General features: G+C 43.7%; 1 protein-coding gene across 1 annotated transcript; it reads right to left on the bottom strand.

The window, feature by feature from the left end:
- Window positions 1–425: 425 nt before the first annotated feature.
- On the bottom strand, window positions 426–2,284 carry LOC133031814 (uncharacterized). The gene is made up of 2 exons (XM_061105515.1): window positions 1,468–2,284; window positions 426–748 (listed from the first exon to the last, which is right to left on the bottom strand). Exons 1-2 carry the CDS (start codon window positions 2,257–2,259, stop codon window positions 734–736), a joined length of 807 nt encoding a protein of 268 aa, XP_060961498.1. The 5' UTR covers window positions 2,260–2,284; the 3' UTR covers window positions 426–733.
- Between the last annotated feature and the right edge of the window lie 16,034 nt (window positions 2,285–18,318).

Raw genomic sequence — 18,318 nt, 5'->3', positions numbered from 1 at the left:
CATGCAATTCATCCAACATATCATCTAATCTAGGAATGGGATGACGATACTTTACCGTTATGTTGTTGATGGCTCGACAGTCAACACACATCCTCCAGGTTCCATCCTTCTTAGGAACTAATAGCACCGGAACCGCACAAGGACTCATGCTTTCACGCACATACCCTTTCTCCAATTTTGAAGCTCCTTGGTCTCCTCAGGGTTGCTCCTATAAGCTGGTCGGTTTGGAATTGATGCACCCGGAATGAATCAATTTGATGTTCAATCCCTCGGATTGGAGGTAAGCCATATGGTACCTCTTCGGGCAGGACATCTTCAAACTCCTGCAAAAGAGAAACAATATTGCTCGGCAAGCTACCGACGAGATCATTAGTACATAAAAGAGCCTCCTTGTACATGAGTACAATAAGGGGCTGGTGTGAAAATAATACTCTCTTGATCTCACTTTTTTTTTACAATGTAATTGAATTTTTCCTCTCTTGCTCTGACTATGGCTGAAATCTTCTCTCTTTCTTTTTCACTCTGATCAATATTTTTCTCTCTTTCTTTTTTTTTAAACTCTTTGTTTTCAATTTCAGCCTTCCTTCCTTATTCTTTCTTTTTTTCATTTGATCTTTGTAATTTTAGTTGGTCCTCCATGACCTGTTTTGGAGTTAATGGCACAAGAGTAATAGGTTGCTTTTTAAGAGTGAAAGAGTACCTATTTGTGAATCCATCATGTGTAACCCTCAGATCATACTGCCATGGTCTTCCCAACAATAAATGGCATGCATGCACAGGGGCGGAGCCAGAATATAAAATTAGGGGGGCCAAACTATTTTCTAAATTTAGGTGATAAATGTTTTCAAAATACTTTATTAACTTTATAATTTAAATTAAAATGTAGAACATCTTTCTTACATATCATAAAAGTTATCTATAAGTGAATCCATACTAAATTTTTTTGATAATTTTTCTTTTTTAATGTATAATACTAGCGAACGACTACTTAAATATTCATTTTTTTTATCTTGTTGCGAAATGCAGTTTTTACTATATTCATAGCTGAAAATGATTATTTTATAGTAGTTATAAAAATGTAGTTATAAGATTTATCACTTTATACACAATTAAAAAAAATTTAAAGTGGTACCTCAAAAAAAAAAAAATGGTATGTCTTACTAAGCAAATCAATATATATTATTAAAGAAGAAATAAATAAAAAAAAATGTATGTCTTGAATATTATTAAAGAAGAAATAAATGCTTTAAAGAAAAAAAAAACAAATAAATTTTTCATGTAAAATAAATAAATAAAGTAATTACATATAGATTGAAAGAAGTTAATATTTATAAATTTTAGTTTGACTTTTTCAAAAGAATTTCATACAATAATTATAAAAAAAAAATAGTTTGGATATATAAATTTAATTAAGCATATATATTCTAGGGGAGCCATGGCCCTATATTGTAGTAACTACGTCCGCACCTGTGCATGCATAGGAACCAAATCACAAAGCACCTTATCCTCATATTTGCCAATGGATAATGCCACCAACACTTGCCTTGTCACCTTGATTTCCCCACAATCATTCAGCCACTGAAGCCGGTAAGGATGAGGATGTTTTAAGGTGGTTAAGGCTAGTTTCTCCACCAAATAAGTGCTGGCTACATTTGTACAACTCCCTCCATCGATAATGACATTGCAAACTTTGTTATTGACAAAGCACCGCGTATGAAACAAGTTCTCCCTTTGGTTAATTTCCTCCTCCTTGACCTGCTGCATATTGAGAATGCGCCTTGCTACTAATAAATCTCCAACCACAGCATTTTGCTCATCATCGGCATATTCTAAATGTGGCATGTCATCATCATCTACTTCTTCCTCATCCTCCGACTCAAGCTCTCCTTGGGCGTTTATCATCATCACCCTTTTGTTTACATGGCTGGCTATGTGTCCCCGCCCCTGACATTTAAAACACTTAATATCACGTGTTTTAGAAGTAGAAGTCTCGGTGTTACCTAAAGTAGTGGCAGGCGTTGGTTTGACATTCTTTGAGGGTTCAAATTTTGGCTTATTTTGCAGGTGCTCATCCCTCCTTGGAGCTGCCTTCCATGGGCTGGTGGTAGCCATAGGTTGTCCCCTCCTAGCCATTCCCTTCCGTTTGAGTTGTTCCTCCACCTTTATGGCTTGATGCACCATATCTGTCAACTCAACATAATGTTGCAACTCGACTATATCCGCAATCTCACGATTTAAACCGTGCAAAAACCTAGCCATGGTGGCTTCTCGGTCCTCTTCTACGTTAGCCGGATCATAGCTACCTCCATCTCCTTGTAATACTCATCCACGCTCTTGGAGCCTTGAATTAGCCTCTGCAACTTTTGATACAATCCCCTATAATAGTGGCTGAGTACAAAACGCTTCCTCATAAGCATTTTCATCTCCTCCTAAGTGTCCACAGGTGGCTCTCTATTCCTCCTCCTATTAATCAGTAATTGATCCCACCAAACAATGGCATAATCGGTGAATTCAATTGCAGCCAACTTAACCTGCTTTATCTCCGAGTAGTTGTGACAATCAAACACCATCTCCATTTTAGTTTCCCACTCCAAATAAGCTTCAGGATCATTTTTACCTTGAAAAGATGGGATTTTAATTTTTATGTTTCCTAAATCATTATCCCTCCTAGGTCTACCCATCCTAGCTTCTCTATTTCCATACCAACGTTCAAACCTGCCCCGGTTCATATATGGCTCATCAAACTCCTCCGACTCCACCTCTTCCTCAACATTCCGCCACGGACCACGTCCATTATTGTGGATGTCTTGTGGCTGTCTCCTACGAGTTCCCGCTTCTACCCTGTCCAACCTCTCTTGAATAGGTTCTAATTCAGCCCTCAACATACGCCTCATCTCCCCTAACAATGCTTGCATTTGGAGGTTCGGAGCTGGGGGTTGTCGAAATTCTTCGGTTAAGTGTTCTTCTTGATTATTGGACATGTTTAGACTCTGCAAAACAAGGTTAGAATCCTCACAAGCACTCCCTCACGTGTTTCACTCAAGAATTGATACACTTGCTCTCGTGTTTTCACTCTAAATGGCTTTCACCCTCTTATGGTCTCACACACTCTTGCCTTTTTCCACTCTTTTGTGTTTTCTTTAGTTCTTAATCGAACTTTAAGAAACAAATTCCAAAATAATCCAGCAGCACAAAAACAATATGAGAAAACAACCAAAACTAATCAAAAGGTCTAACTTGAATAAGGTGAGAAAATGAAATGAAGAAATTTTCTTATTAAAATCGTATATTTTTTTTTTTTTGCTTCTTTTCTTCTTCTTCTTTTTTTTTTTTTTTTGCTACAGCAAGGAATAGAAAATCGAAAATAAAAGATAATCAAAACTTGCCTTAGAACCAAGGCTCTGATACCAAATGATATGAACTCCACCAACAATTGTGGTGAAACCCAATAACAACGATGGCTTGGAGCCCCAAGATCGTGTAGACAAGATTTGTTGAGCCTTGACCCGTCACCTAACTAGATGAAAACCAAGACTACGAAGGATTGAAACGCCACACCCAGAAACCTAAGAATATCTCAAGAATCAAGGTGATAAGTTTGGTTGTTTGAACACCACAAGATTAACTTGATAAGTTCAAGAGTTCTTTTAAGAACAAAGAGAAACACACCTCACAATAATATTTCTGAAAACATAATCTGCCCTTACAATTCGTAGTACCCCCTTTTTATACTTGGAACAACCCTCCAAGAATAGGAAAAGTCAAAACTATAGTTATAAAAGCAACACAACAATTAATACAAACAAGTCCCACGTTTTTTTAGCCTTTTGGACTTCTTAAGGCTGCCAAAATTATCTAGATGACTAAATTCAATGTATTTAACATAACCAACCAACGCCATTATTATTCCCCCACCTAATATCTTTTGAAATTCAACAGATTCTTGCCCTTTAATGTTAAAACCATGCTGACCACGTTTTTGTATGCTAATTAGTCTCTTCAATGGCTTTGATGACATGGACTAAGCCTTGATTATTATTTGAACCCATTTTGGTCTTTTTAGAATCAGCCCAATTCTCTTGGATTAGCCCATTTAGTGCTTCCTTGAAATGTTTGGCTCTAAGTCTTGTAATTGGGCCACTAGGAAGTGACAAATGGTCTTGTGCAAATTTAACTCCATTCCCATGTTCATGATCAGCATGTCCAGCAGCTCCTTGGTTTGCATCATTTCCTTGGTTTGCATCACCGTTCCCATGACTCAGGCCCAAGACCCAAACCTATACCCAAACTTGGACATAAGACCTGCACCGGGACCCAAGACATGAGCTAGAACCGGACCGGGATGCGGATTTAGACCCGGACTAGACCCAAGACCCAAGGCTTGGACCCGACCCATGTTCGGTGTCTAAATCTGGTAATTAGACCTAGGCTTGGACATAGACCCGAACCCGTACCAAAACTCGAAACTAGACTCGACATGTGGTTTGTGTTTGGATTTGGGACAAAGACTCAGACCTGAACCAAAACACGGACCTAGACCTAAACCAGGACTCGGACCCAGACCCACACCCGAACCTTAAATCGTACCCTGTGACCCGAAATTGGAACCGGATGCGGAAGCGGACCATTAAACTCTAAATCCTAAACCTTAAACCCTAAATTCTAAACTCTTTACACTTACCCCTAAACCCTAAGCCCTAAAGCCCTAAATAGTAAACCCTAAACCCTAAACCCAAACCTGGACATGGGCCAAAACCCATACCCAAAGCGAGATTGGAACCCAGGACCAAGACCCAGACCCAGATCCAGACCCAAACCTAGACCCAAACTCAAGACCTAAACCCGGACCAAAACCCAGACCAAAACCTGGTTCGTGACCTAGACCTTGACTAGGCCCCGGTTTGGGACCCCGACCTGGACCCAAATAGGGACTTGGACTCATTCTGGACCCAGACCCAAACTAATACATGAACCCATACTGGGACCTAGACTCAGACCCAAACTTGAGATTCAAACCCGAAACTGAACTAGGACCTAGATGGGGGACTTGGGCCCCAAACCCGAACATGGACACAAATTTTCACTAAGGATCCAGATCTTGATTGAGGACTTGGACTAGAAACTAGGCACCGGAACTGGGATGAAGACCCAAAACTCGACCCCAAACTCGGGAGACGGGACCCAACCCTGGACCCGGAAACAAGGACCTAGACCTGAATCGGGACCCAAACCTAGATCCCAACTCATACCTAGACTCAGTGCCGAACCTAGACCCAAACTTAGACCCAAACATGGAACCAGACTCGGGACACAAAATTGGGGCCGAGACCTAGAACCGCACCCAAATCTCTGTCCCGAACCCAAACTCGGACTTGGGACCCAGGACCTGAACCGGAACTAGACTGGGATAGGTGATCGGGACCAGATTAGGGACTCAAACCAGGACTCGAACCCGAACCCGACCCAAACGCGGACCCTGACCCAGACCCGGGAGACGGAACTGGAACCTGAACAAGAACTGCAAAACCATGACCCTTGAACAAGACTAGGACTATGACGAAGACCCGGACCCAAACCTAGAACCGAACTCGGACCTAGCCCCAAACCCAAAGCGAGACCAAAACTCGAGCCCAAACACGATCGTGTACCCAGACTGGGAGCGAGAGCCGGACCTGGACCTAGACCTGGGACCCGATCCAAGACACAGACTCGGACCTAGATAGGGATCCGGATACGAACCTAGACTCGAACCCAGACCCAGACCCAAGTCGGGATCGAAACTCGGGACCTAGATCCATACTGAGACCCTGACCCACACCCAGACCTGGACCTGCACCTAAGACCAAAACTTGGACCTGGACCCGAACCCAGACCCAGACCTAGACCCAGACTCTGACCTAGACTCAAACCAAGACTCAGACCCCAACCAGGCCCGGACCCAAACTCGAACTCAGACACTGAATCGAAATACAAACTGGGACTAGGACCCAAACCCGAACTGGACCAGCATCTGGATTTAGACCCGGGACTAGACCCAAGACCCAAGGCTTGGACCCGACCCATATTCGGTGTCTAAATCTGGTAATTAGACCTAGGCTTGGACCTAGACCCAGACCAGAACTCGAACTCGTACCAAATCTCGAAACTAGACTCGACATGTGGTTTGTGTTTGGATTTGGGACTAAGACTCAGACCTGAACCAAAACACGGACCTAGACCTAAGCCAGGACTCGGACCCAGACCCACACCCGAACCTTAAATCGTACTCTGTGACCCGAAATTGGAACTGGATTTGGACTCGGGACGCGAACCTGAACCCAGACACGGACATGGACCGAGACCAAGACCTAGGATTCGGACTGAGATTGGAGACTCGGACCTGGACCTAAATCCTGATATGATTAGGCTCAACCCAGGAGTGTTATTCATGTTCTTTGATTTATTAGTTAAGCCTACTTTTGGGTCAGGGTGATACGTATATTTTGGGAACATGATAGTATGATTGAGTGAGAGTGCTGAACATAAATATGGAAAATATAGCTTCTACTGGTGTATTTCTCAAGTGATGATTCCTTTCGAGCTTAGTTAAATAGAAGTAAATGGATGAGCTCTTGTTTAAGTGACTAATTCTTAGATCACTAAACATCATTTACAGGTAGCTAAGTGTTTTAAGGGGAAAAATACTTTGAGGGGTCAGAACGGTAAAATTAACCCATCTCGATGTAAATCATCTATATAGAGGATCTTTGATCACAATAAGATTATAACAATGGTTAAATGAGATAGCATATCTATATCGTGGAACATATAATATGCTCTATATAAGTCTGAGAGTGCAATTCTAAGTTCTAAGAGTAGATTCAACGAAGAATTAATAAGTAGGAATTTACTTAGTAAATTCGGTTCACTTATTGGAAGCTCAGCATATAGATCCATGGTCCCCATTCTAGTTGAGACTATACTGCTTGTAAGACTCAATAATTGATTTGTGATTAATCAATTATAATTCTAAAGTTAGACTATGTCTAGTTTGTGAATTTTCACTAAGCAGGGGTGAAATTGTAAAGAAAAGAGATTCTAGGTTTATTTATTAATTAAGAGACTTTATATGTCTAATTAATAATTAAATTAAATGACAATATTATTTAATAATCTATTTTAGTTATTAAATAATTAGTTTTGACATTTAAATGGTTAGAATTTGAAAATTGGCGTTTTTGAGAAAATAGAAATAAAAATTGTGAAAACTGCAAAATCCAACTAAGGCCCATTAACACCTATGGCCGGCCACTTGGGATAGTTTTTCCAATTAATATTTTCATTATTTTAATGCCAAATAATTATTAACCTAAACCTAGTAGTTGCCTATAAATAGAAAGTGATGGCTCAGTCAAATAACAAGTTTTCATAACCTTTTTCTCAGAAAATTACTTTTTCAGAAAAACTGAGCCTTCCACTCCTCTCTCTATAGCCGACCCTATACCTCTCTCTTTTCCTCTTCATAATTTCGAAACCCTCAGTGATAGAGTAGTGCCCACACACAGCAAGTGGTACCTCAATCATAGATTGGAAGACTGTGAAGGATCACACACAAAGAGAAGGACATTCGGGCTCAGATCTTGATAATACTCTGCGACAGAAAGGATACAAGTATTAGAGATCTGAGTGGAAGGAGACATTATTCCACTGCAACCAATGTAAGGTTTTCTTAACTTTATATGTGTTTATTTATCGTTTTAGAAAGTTCATATTTAGGGTGTTAAACAACATACTTGTGAGTAGATCTAAGATCCTGGTAAAATAATTTCCAACAACTGGCCTCAGAGCCATGGTAATTGATTTGCTTGCAAGAAATTTGGACTTTAAAACGATTTGTTTATGATTTGGATGGTTTCATGTTGTGTTGTGTGTTGTATGATGATTGATTGATGTTTGTGAATTTTCGTGAAAAATAATTGAAATTATGTTTCTGGAATTATTTTTGTTGGATAGTATGGAAAAAATTAAGCAATTTACTTTTTTACAGAACTCAATTTCGATTTAATTTGAATTAGTTATGATTTTTTGAAGTTTCGAAAAATATCAGGGTCGTGCAACCCTCTCACGCGCGCGGATGAGGGTGATACCCTCGGACAGCACGCGTTCAGACAGCTGCTCGACCGAGTTTTTGTCTGAAACTCGTCCTTGCGCGCGCAGAACAGGCTGCGTGCAGCCTCCTGCGCCGAGGGACCTCGGCCATGCACCCCCCTTGCGCGCGCGGGCAGTATGCACAACATACTGTCCGTACAGCTCGTATTTTTTTTTTTCGTTTTTCTTTGATTTTTCATGCTATTTCATGGATTTAACTTCCGATTTTTTGTGTAGTTTTGTATTTAGATTTTTACTTTTCAATTTTCAAATCTAATATCAGAAATAAATTAATTTGAATTTTTTAAAATTAATCTTAGATATTAGTGTCATTTGAATTTGAAAACAAGTAAATATCTATCTTTTTGCTTGATTTTTTATCTTATTTTTAAATTTGATTATATCTTATCTTATTTTTAAATTTATGGTCAGATATTAATTTTTTTTTTAAATTAAATATTTTTTTTAATTTGACATTATTTAAATTTAAAATAAGATAACTATAATCATGATATTTTGAATAGAAATAAGATATTTTGCTAACTTTTAAATTTTGTTATTTTATTTATTTAAATTAAACTATAAAATCTGAAAAAGATATTTATTTATCTTTTTTAATTTTTATTGAATAATTAATTTATAAAATAACATTAATTTTAAAAAGTAGTTAGCAAATTTTGAAATGATATTTAGGTTAGTTGAAACCTAATTTTTCAAAATTGTAGGTTTAATTTTAAATATTATTTTATTTATTATTTTATTAATTTCGAAAATATATATATTTCTATTATTTAATTATTTTTTCGAAATTTAATTATTTAAAATTAAATAAATCCTACATCCAACTATCCAGTTAACCTTGTTGCAGGAGTATGTGTTTTAGCTTATGTGTAAGTTTTATAAAACCTATTATTGCTTGATCTAAATTTCCATGGTTAACTTGTTGACAGATCCAATGATCTGATTTTAACCCATGGTTCAATTGACGATAGGTCAAGTAAATAATTTGTAACAGGTAAATTTTACAATCTTCTTTCATCTGTGTATGACCTAGCAACATGATAGGATCCATCCAAATGTGTGCCTGTGTGAGCCTATATGTTTATTTTATTATATAGATGCATATAGGTTGTTGCTAAATAAAATGTCACACCATGATAGATTTTATTTAGGTCCATTTAGTTTTTGGACCTATTCAATTAATAACAGTTATTTATTTTAAGGTTAAATTCCTCTTTTTTGGACCTTGTGTGAGAGTTGGGGGCCATTAGAAGTGGGTACGACATACTGAACCCAGCTCCCCCTCACATGAACTACCCCAATTGTGAAGGCCCATTTGCCTGATTTGAATAACTGTGCTAGGTTAATTAAGTTAGTTTAACCTAATAAAATTGATTAGCAACATAATTAACTTTTAAAATATATGAAATTTATTTTCATTTTAATATTTTAAAGTTAATTTTAAGAAAAACACTCTAAGTTTTAGATATTATTTCTAGACAAGCTATTTGTATTTTTCTTATATTTAATTAAATAAAGAATTTTAACTAACTAGATTCTTTTTGAAGCTTATTTAATTAAATATTCATATTTAAGTTATAAATTAGTTACTTTAACTGATTTTTCTTATCTAATTTAAATTTAAATATTTTATTTAAATTTAAAATTAAGTTGAGGAATTCTAGGCATTAGTTATTAAAGATTCTTAAGATATTTTTTAAGTTAGTTTTAAACTTAAAATGGAATATTTTTCAAATTAAGTGGTTACAACTTAATTTTTGATATTTAATTAAATTTAAATTTGAAAATATTTAACTTCTAGATTTTTTCTATAACAACTTAAATTAAATATTTTTTCAAATTTTTATGGAAAAGATACTTAGTCAAATAAGATATTTTCTAGATAGTTATTTCTAGACTACTTATTATTTCTAATAATTAAATAGGAAAGTATTATACATTGTGAAATTAATTATTTAAATAATTAATTTTGGTACAATTTATTTTAAGTATATTTTTTCCTAGTATTAAACTAGAGATTAATAATTAAGCCTTCTTTACACTTAATTATTTATTTCTTGAATTTAATACAATTAATTAAATTGAAAAATTAAATATCTAAGTTGATTTTCATCATGATACTTAAATATTTCTTTTTCATGACACTTAATTAAATAGAAAATTAGGTTTAAGGTTTAGGGTTTCGGGTTTAAGGGTACGATTTAAGGTTCGGGTGTGGGTCTGGGTCTGAGTCCTGGCCTGGGTCTAGGTCTGTGTTTAGGTTCAGGTCCGAGTCTTGGTCCCAAATCCAAATACCAACCACATGTCGAGTCTAGTTTGAGTTCTGGTTTTGGTCCGGGTCTGGGTCTGGGTTAAGGTCCAATTCCCAGATTTAGACACCGACTATGGGTCGGGTCCAAGCCTCGAGCCTTGGGTCCTGTCCAGAGTCAAAATCTAAATCCTAGTCTAGTTCTAGCTCATGTCTTGGGTCCTGGTTTGGGTCTCAGGTCCGAGCTTTTGGGTCTTGGGTCCTAAGTCATGGGTTTGGATCCCCAATTCAGATCAGGGTGCTAGGTCTAAGTTTGGGTTAGCGTCCCACCTGAGTGCAGGTCCCGATCCTTGTTCGGTACCGGTCCTTCTCTCGAGTCATGGCCTAGTTTGGGTCTAGGTCATGGTTTGGTTCTTAGGTCCCAAGTCCAAGTATCGGGTCCTGGTCTCGTTCCAGTTCCCAATTGCGATCCCAGTCTGGGTTCTAGTCCTAGTCCAAGTTCAGGTCTCGGTTTTTGTCCAGGTTTGGGTCCCAGTCCTAATCTTCGTTCGAGTCTGAGTCCCAGTTTCAAGTCAGAGTTTTGGTATGAGTCCGGGTCTGGGTCCAGGTTTCAGTTAGTGTTTGGGTTCGAGTCTTGGTTTGAGTCTGGGTCTTGGTTTGGGTTTGGGTTCTTATACGGGTCTGGCAACTGGTCTAGGTCTCGAGTTAGAGTCCTGGGTCACAGGTCCTGGCACAAGTCTTGGTCCGGGTTCGCGTCTAGAGCTAGTTTAAGGTCCAGGTCCAATTCCTGTTCTAAGGTCCTTATTCCACTTCTTGTTCCGATTTTGAGTCTCGGGTCCGAGTTTGGGTTTGGGTCCTAGTCTAGAAATGGTTCTAGGTTAGGGTCCTTGTACGATTCCAAGATCTAGACACCGACTACGGGTTGGGTCCAACCCTAGGTCGTGGGTTAAGATCCGCATCCCAATCTTGGGTCTCTGTCTCGTTTCGATTCGGATCCTAGTCTGGGTCTGGGTCCAAGTCGAGGTCTGATTCCTATATTTAGATACCGACTATGGGTCAAGTCCAAGCCTCGTGTCTTGGGTCCTGGGTCCCGGGTCCAAATCTAGATCCTGGTCCAAGTCAAGGTCTAGGTCCTTAGTTTGGGTCCTGGTTCGGGTCTCAGGTCCAGGTTTGGGTCTAAGTTTGGGTCTTGGGTCCTGAGTCATGGGTCAAGGTCCCCGATTAAGGTCAGGGTCCTAGGTCCCAGTCTTGGTTATCATCCTAGTCCGAGTGCGGGGTCCCAGTCCTTGTTCGGTACTAGTCCTTGTCTCGGGTCTTGGCGTTGTCTGGGTTTGGGTCACAATTTGGTTCTCAGGTCTCAGGTCCGAGTATTGGGTCCCGTATCCCAGTCTCGGTCCTTAGTCCCAGTCCCAGTCCCAGCCTAGGTCCTAGCCCTAGTCCATGTTTAGGTCTCGATCGTTGTCCTGGTCTGGGTCCCAGTCCAGATCTCGGTCCTGGTCCAAGTGTCGGGTTCCAGTACGAGTCCGCGTTTGGGTTTGGGTCTGGGTTTGGGTCTTGGTTTCAGTCCGTTTTAGGGTCCGGGTCTTGGTCTGGATCTGGGTCTGGGTCTGTGTTCTTGTATGGGTCTGGGTTCTTGTCAAGGTCTCAGGTCACGGGTCCTCGGTTCTGGGTTCTTGGTCGCAGGTCCTAATGCATGTATGGGTCCAGCTATCGATCCCAATTGGGGATCGGGTCTGTGATCGGTTCTGCGTCTATATCCGTTTTTGGGTCAACGTCCAATTCCTGTTCCAAGGTCTTCATTCCGGTTCTTGTTCTAATTTCGGGTCGCGAGCCCGAGTTTGAGTTTGGGTCCTAGTCTAGAAATTACTCCAGGTTTGGGTCTTTGTACGATTCCAAGATCTAGACCCCGACTACGGGTTTTGTCTAGGCCACGGTTGTGAGTCATGATCTATATCCCAATCTTGGGTCCCGGTCTCATTTCGATTCGGATCCTAAATCCTGGTCTGTGTTCGTGTCCGGGTTTGGGTCTAGGATTGAGACCGGGGTCGGGTCTTGGATTACAGTCCCAGTTGAGTTTGGGCCCCCAATCTTTGTCGGGCTCGTGGGTCCAGGTCTTAGTCACCAATCTCGGTTCGGGTCTTGGATTTGGGACTGGGTCCAAGTCCGTGTCTGAGTTCGGGTTTGTGTCCCAAGTCGTTATCTGAGTTTTGATTCGGGTTCGTGTCCCGGTCCAGATCTGGGTCTGGGTCCTAGTCAGATTCCGGTTCCTGGACTCAAACCTAGACTTGGACTCGGACCCAGGTCTGGGGTACGGGTCTGGGTCAGGGTCTTCGTCCGAGTACGGGTCTGGGTTTGAGTTTGGGTATAGGTCCCAGATCCAAACACTAACTACGGGTTAGGTCCAAGCCTCGGGTCCAGATTTGGGTCACGGTCTCTGGTCCCTATCTAGTTCCACTTTACGCCAGGTCTCGGTCCGGGTCCTAGGTCAGGGTCCGGGTCTGGGTGGGGTCGTGGGTCTCAATCCTAGTTGTCATGCCCGTGTCCCGGGTCCAAGTCCCCCATCCAAGTCCGAGTCCTAGGTCTCGATCTGAGTCCAGGACCAAGTCGGGGTTCAAGTCTTGCTCCGAGTTTGGGTTCAGGATCTGATCTAGGTCTGGGTCCGCATCTAGGTTTGAGTCTAGGTCTAGGTTCGGGTCCGAGTCTCGAGTTTTGAGTTCTGATCTGGGTCTCAGATCTGAGGCCCATGTCGAAGTCCCCAATCCAGGTCCGGGTCCTAGGTCCCGATTTGGGTCCATGTTCGGGTTTGGGTCCTAGTCCCAATTTTGATTTCGATTCAGTGTCTAGGTTTGGGTTATGGTCCGGGTCTGGGTTTTGGTCGAAGTCCTGGTCCGAGTTTGGGTCCGGGTTTGGGTCCAGGTTCGGATCCTGGTTTGGGTCTGCGTTCGGGTCCAAGTTTGAGTTTGGATCCCGGGTGTGGGTCCAAGTCTGGGTCTGGGTCAGGGTCTCAGTCCAGATCTAGGTCTCGAATTTTGATCCCGATGTGGGTCTGAGTCTGGGTTCGACTCCAGGTTCGTATCTGGATCCCTATCTAGGTCCGCGCCTGGGTCTTGGATCGGGTCCTAGGTCTAGGTCTGGGTCCAGGTTTGGGTCCGGGTCTTGTTCCCGGTCTGTGTATATGATCGTGCATGGGCCAGAGTTCCGAGTTTGGTTCTAGGTCTAGGTTTGGGTCTTAATCACGGTCCTAGTCTTGTTCGAGTATCCTCGTCTCGAAGTTCTTGTTCAGGTTCCAGTTTCAAGTCTCGGGTCTGGGTTAGGGTCCGAGTTTTGGTCCTAGTCTGGGTTCGGGTCCTGGTTTGAGTCCCAGATCTAGATCCCTATCACGTGTCTCGGTCCGGTTCTGGTTCTGGTTCAGGTCTTGGGTCCCATGTCTAAGTTTGGGTTCGGGAGTGTGACTAGGGTGCACCTCTAGGTCTCTGCCAAAAATTCTGTGTCCCAAGTCTGGTTCCATGTTTGGGTCAAGGTTCGGCACCGAGTCTAGGTCTTGATTAGGATTCAGGTCCGGGTCCCAGTTCGGATCTAGGTCTGGGTGCGAAACTGGGTCCTGGTCCGGTTACAATTTCGGGTTTAGGTCTAGGTCCAAGTCCTGGTTCCGGTCCCGTTCCCAGTCTCGGTCTACTTCCGATTTTTGTTCCAGTTTCAGGTCACAGGGTATGGCTTTGGATCAAGGTTTGGGTTTGGTAATGAGTTCGGGTCTGGGTTCAGGTTTGCATCTTGGTCTGGGTTCGGGTTTGGGGCTTGGTCCCAAACCTAGACACCGACTACGGGTTTGGTCCAAGCCCCGGGTCCAGATCTGGACCCTGATCTCGCGTGCTGGTCTAGGTCCATTTTTGGTGTCGGGACATGAGCTGGGTCCTAGGTTCAAGTCCGGGTCTGGCGTCAAGTCTTGGGTCCCAGACCTAGTTACGTTGCCCAGGACCCAATCCCGATTCTGGTTCCAGGTCCCAATTCTAGTCAAGGTTTGTGTCCAGGTGTAAGTTCGGGTTTGGGTCCTAGTCGCGGTTCGAGTTTGGATCTCGGCCCAGTTTTTTATTTGGGTTCGGGTTCGAGTCTGGGTCTTGGTCCTGGTCTTGGTCCTAGTCCTAGTTCGGTTCAGTTCTAGTTGCGATTCCAAGTTCGAGTTTGGGTTAGGGTTTGAGTTCGGGTCAAGGATCGAGTCCTGGTCTGAGTTTGGGTTCAAGTCTAGATCTCGGTCTAGGTCAGAATCGGACTCCGAGTTGTGGTTAGGGCCCTGGGTCTAGTTCTAGGTTCGACTCTGAGTCCCAAGTTTCGATCTCGATCTGAGTCGGGGTTTAGTTCTAGGTCTATGTCGTGGGATCCAATCCCAGTTTGGGTTCGAGTTCGGGTCCAGCTGCAGGCCAAGGTTTGGGTCTGGGTCCCAGGTTCGGGATTGATTTTTGGTTCGGTTCCTAGTTCGGGTTTTGTCCTGATATGGGTTCGTGTCCAGGTTCCTGTCCTAGCTTGGGTCGGGGGCAGGTTTCGGGTCTGGGTCTTGGTCCAATTCAGATTCGTGGGTCTAGGTCAGGTCCTGGTTCAGGTTTGAGTCCCAGATTTAGATCTTAGTCTAGGTTCTGGGTAGGGATGCACACGGGGCGGGGAATTAGCGGGGAGTGCTCTTCCCATCCCCATCCCCGTTAAGGATTTTAATCCCCATCCCCGCCCCATCCCCGCTTATTCCCCATCGGGGACGGGGCGGGGAATCCCCTATTGTAAAAATAAAGTTTATTTTAAAAATTTAAATGTCTAAAATTATTAAATTACATGAAAGATAAAATATAACATATTATTTACTATTCAATATAGTAATTATTATACAAAGACACAACTTCAAAAATTGTAAAAATGATATTAATATACTAAAAAAATACAAACGCATATATTAAATATAAAATATTAATAAAAAAATAATTAATAAATTAAACGGGTCCCCGTCGGGGGGGGGGGAGTGTCATCCCCGTTCTCGCCCCGTTTAACATTCGGGGACAAAATTTGATCCCCGCCCCGCCCCGTTCCCCATTTAGATGGGGAATCCCCGCCCCATTAGGGGCGGGTCCCCGCGGGGCCCCATCCCCATGGGGAAAATGTGCATCCCTAGTTCCGGGACAAGGTCCCTAGTGTAGGTCCCCCATCCAAGTCCGGTTCCTAGGTCCTGGTCTAGGTCGAGGTTCGAGTTCAGGTCCCGAGTCTTGGTTTTATTCTAGGTCTCGGTCTAAGTTCAGGTCCAGGTCTCGATCCCTGTCTTGGTCCGGGTTCAGGTTTGGGTCCTTGTTAGGGTCTTGATCCTGGTTTGGGTCACGGGTCTCAGGTCCTTGCGAGGGTTTAGGACCTGGTCAGGTCTAGGTCCCGGTCCGGGTCTCGGTCGAGGTTCAGGTCCTTAGTCTCAGGTCCCAGTCCTAGTCAAGGCCTCGGTCCAGGTTCTGGTCTGAGTTTGGCTTATGGTTTGGGTTCGATTCTGGTCTCAAGTTTGGGTCCTAGTCATAGTTCCAATTATGATTCCGGGTCTGGGTTTGGTTCCGGGTCTGGGCATGGATCTAGGTTGGGGTCGGGTAATGAGTCTTCCTCCGAGTTTGGGTACGGGTTTTTCAGATCCCAGTCGGGGTCCAGGTTCGATTCTTGGGTCTGGGTCCCAGGTTCATGTCTGGGTCTACGTCTGGGTCCGTGTCCAGGTCCAGTGTTTTGATCCCGGTCTGGGTCAGGGTCGGTATTCAGGTTTGGGTCTGGGTTCGTGTCCATGTCCAGGTCCGAATCCCAATTTAGGTTAGGGGCTTTGTTTGATTTCGGGATCGAGTCCCGATTTTGGGCTCAAGTCTCAGTCCTAGTCTAGGTTCGGGACTGGGTCGAGGACTAGGTCTGAGGCCGAGTTCTGGGGTTGGGTTCTGGTGTAATTCGGGTCCCCGCCCAGGTCCAGGTACTGGTCACATTCCCGGTCCTGTTCCAGGGTCCTGGTCACATTCTGATTCAAGTTTTTGTTTCGGGTCCAAGGTCTGAGTCCAAGGTCCAGGTATTGGTCCAGCTTCGAGTCTTTGTCCGAGTCCGAGATCAAGACATCGACTATGGGTCTTGTCCAAGCCCCGGTTCTCGGATCCTTGGACAAGATTTGGATCCTAATCACGGGTCGTAGTTGAGTTTCAATTCATGCCCCAAGTCCCGCTCTGGGTATGGGTCTAGGTGTGGGACCGAGACTGGGGTCCAGTTTTGGGTCTCCATCCTAATTCTGGGTCCCGAGTCCTGTTCAATGTTCGAGTCTGAGTTCAGGTTTGGGTTCGGGTCCCAAGTCCCGGTTTAGGTTTAGGTTCAGGTTTTGGACCCAATCCCAGGGTGGGTCTATGTCCGAATCTGGGTCCAGGTCCGGTTACAGTTTTGGGACTAAGTCCAAGTCCTGGTCCTGGTCCTATTCATGGGTCCCGATCCGCTTCTAGTTTCGGTTCCAGTTTCAAGTAACGGGGTACAGGTTCAGGTCAAGTTTTGGTTCGAGTCCAGGTTCGGGTCCTGATTTGGGTCCGGGGCGAGGTTCAGGTCTGAGTTTTGGTCTCGGTTAGGGTCTGAGGCTGGGTCTAGTTTCGAGTTCGGGTTCGGGTTTAGGTCCCGGTACCGTTCTAAGATCCCGGTCTAGTTCCAGTTCAAGTTTCGGTTTTGGTTCCCGTGTGTGGGCCTGGGTCTTTGTATGTGTCTGGGTCCTAGTTTGAGTTCGAGTTTGGGTTTGGGTTCTGGTCTAAGTCTTAGATCCAGACACTGACTACGGGTCGGGTCCAAGCATCGAGTCCGAATCCCAGGTCCCGAGGTGGGTCCTTAGTCCAGGTTTTGGTCTGGGGTCGAGTCCCGGATCCCGATCCAAGATCTGAGGCCCAAGTTCTGGTCCTAGTTTGTGGGCCCGATTCCCAGCTCTGGGTTCCCCATAATTTGGGTCTGGGTTCAAGTCTCGAGTCCAAGTCTGGGTGGGGATCCGAGTTCGGGTCGCGGTTTGGGTCTAGGTGTAAGTTTGAGTCTTGGTCTTGGTCTGGTTATAGTTTTGGGTCTAGGTGTAGGTTCGTTTACAGCTCTAGGTCCAAGTCCTGGTTCTGGTCCCATTTCTTGGTCAAGGTCAACTTCTGATTTCGGTTCCAATTTCGGGTCACAAGGTACGGCTTCGGGTCCAGGTTTGGGTCTTTGATTGGGTTCTGGTTTGAGTTTTGGTTCGGGTGCTAGTCTGGGTTCGGGTCCGGGGTTGTGTCCCAAATCCATACACCGACTATGGGTTCGATCCAAGCCCTGGCTCTAGATCGAGACCCGGGAACGGGACCGGAACAAGGACCTGGACCTGGACTTGGAACTCGAACCGTAACAAAACCTAGACCTAGACCTAGACCTAAAACCGTAACCGGACCAAGACCCGAAATCCAACCCAGACCTAGGCCCGAACCTGGATCCCAACCCATACCTCGACTCGATGCAGAACCTGAGACCCGAAACTAGAACCTGAACAAGAACCGCCAGACCAGGACCCTTGAACAAGACTAGGATCGTGACGAGGACGTAGACCCATTCCTAGAAACGAACTCAGACCTAGCCCCAAACCCAAACCGAGAACTGAACTCGAGCCCAGACACGGTCGTGTACCCAGACCGGGACCGAGACGCGAACCCGGACATGGACCTAGATTCTGGAAACGATCCCAAACCCAAACTTTGACCTAGATATCCGAATACAAACCTGGACTCAAACCCAGACCGAGATCAAAACTCGAGACCTAGATTCGGACAGAGACCCTGTCCTAGAACCACACCAAGACCCGCACCTGAGACCCAAACCCAGACCTGAACCCGAACACAGACCCACACCGGGATTTATACTTAGACTCAGACCCCGACCCAAACTTAGACCAGGAC

Source organism: Cannabis sativa, chromosome X, assembly GCF_029168945.1.
Source record: "Cannabis sativa cultivar Pink pepper isolate KNU-18-1 chromosome X, ASM2916894v1, whole genome shotgun sequence".
In the NCBI taxonomy this organism is placed as follows: Eukaryota; Viridiplantae; Streptophyta; class Magnoliopsida; order Rosales; family Cannabaceae; genus Cannabis; species Cannabis sativa.
The sequence above is the reverse complement of the archived record's forward strand: the minus strand, read 5'-3'. Positions and strand labels throughout refer to the sequence as shown.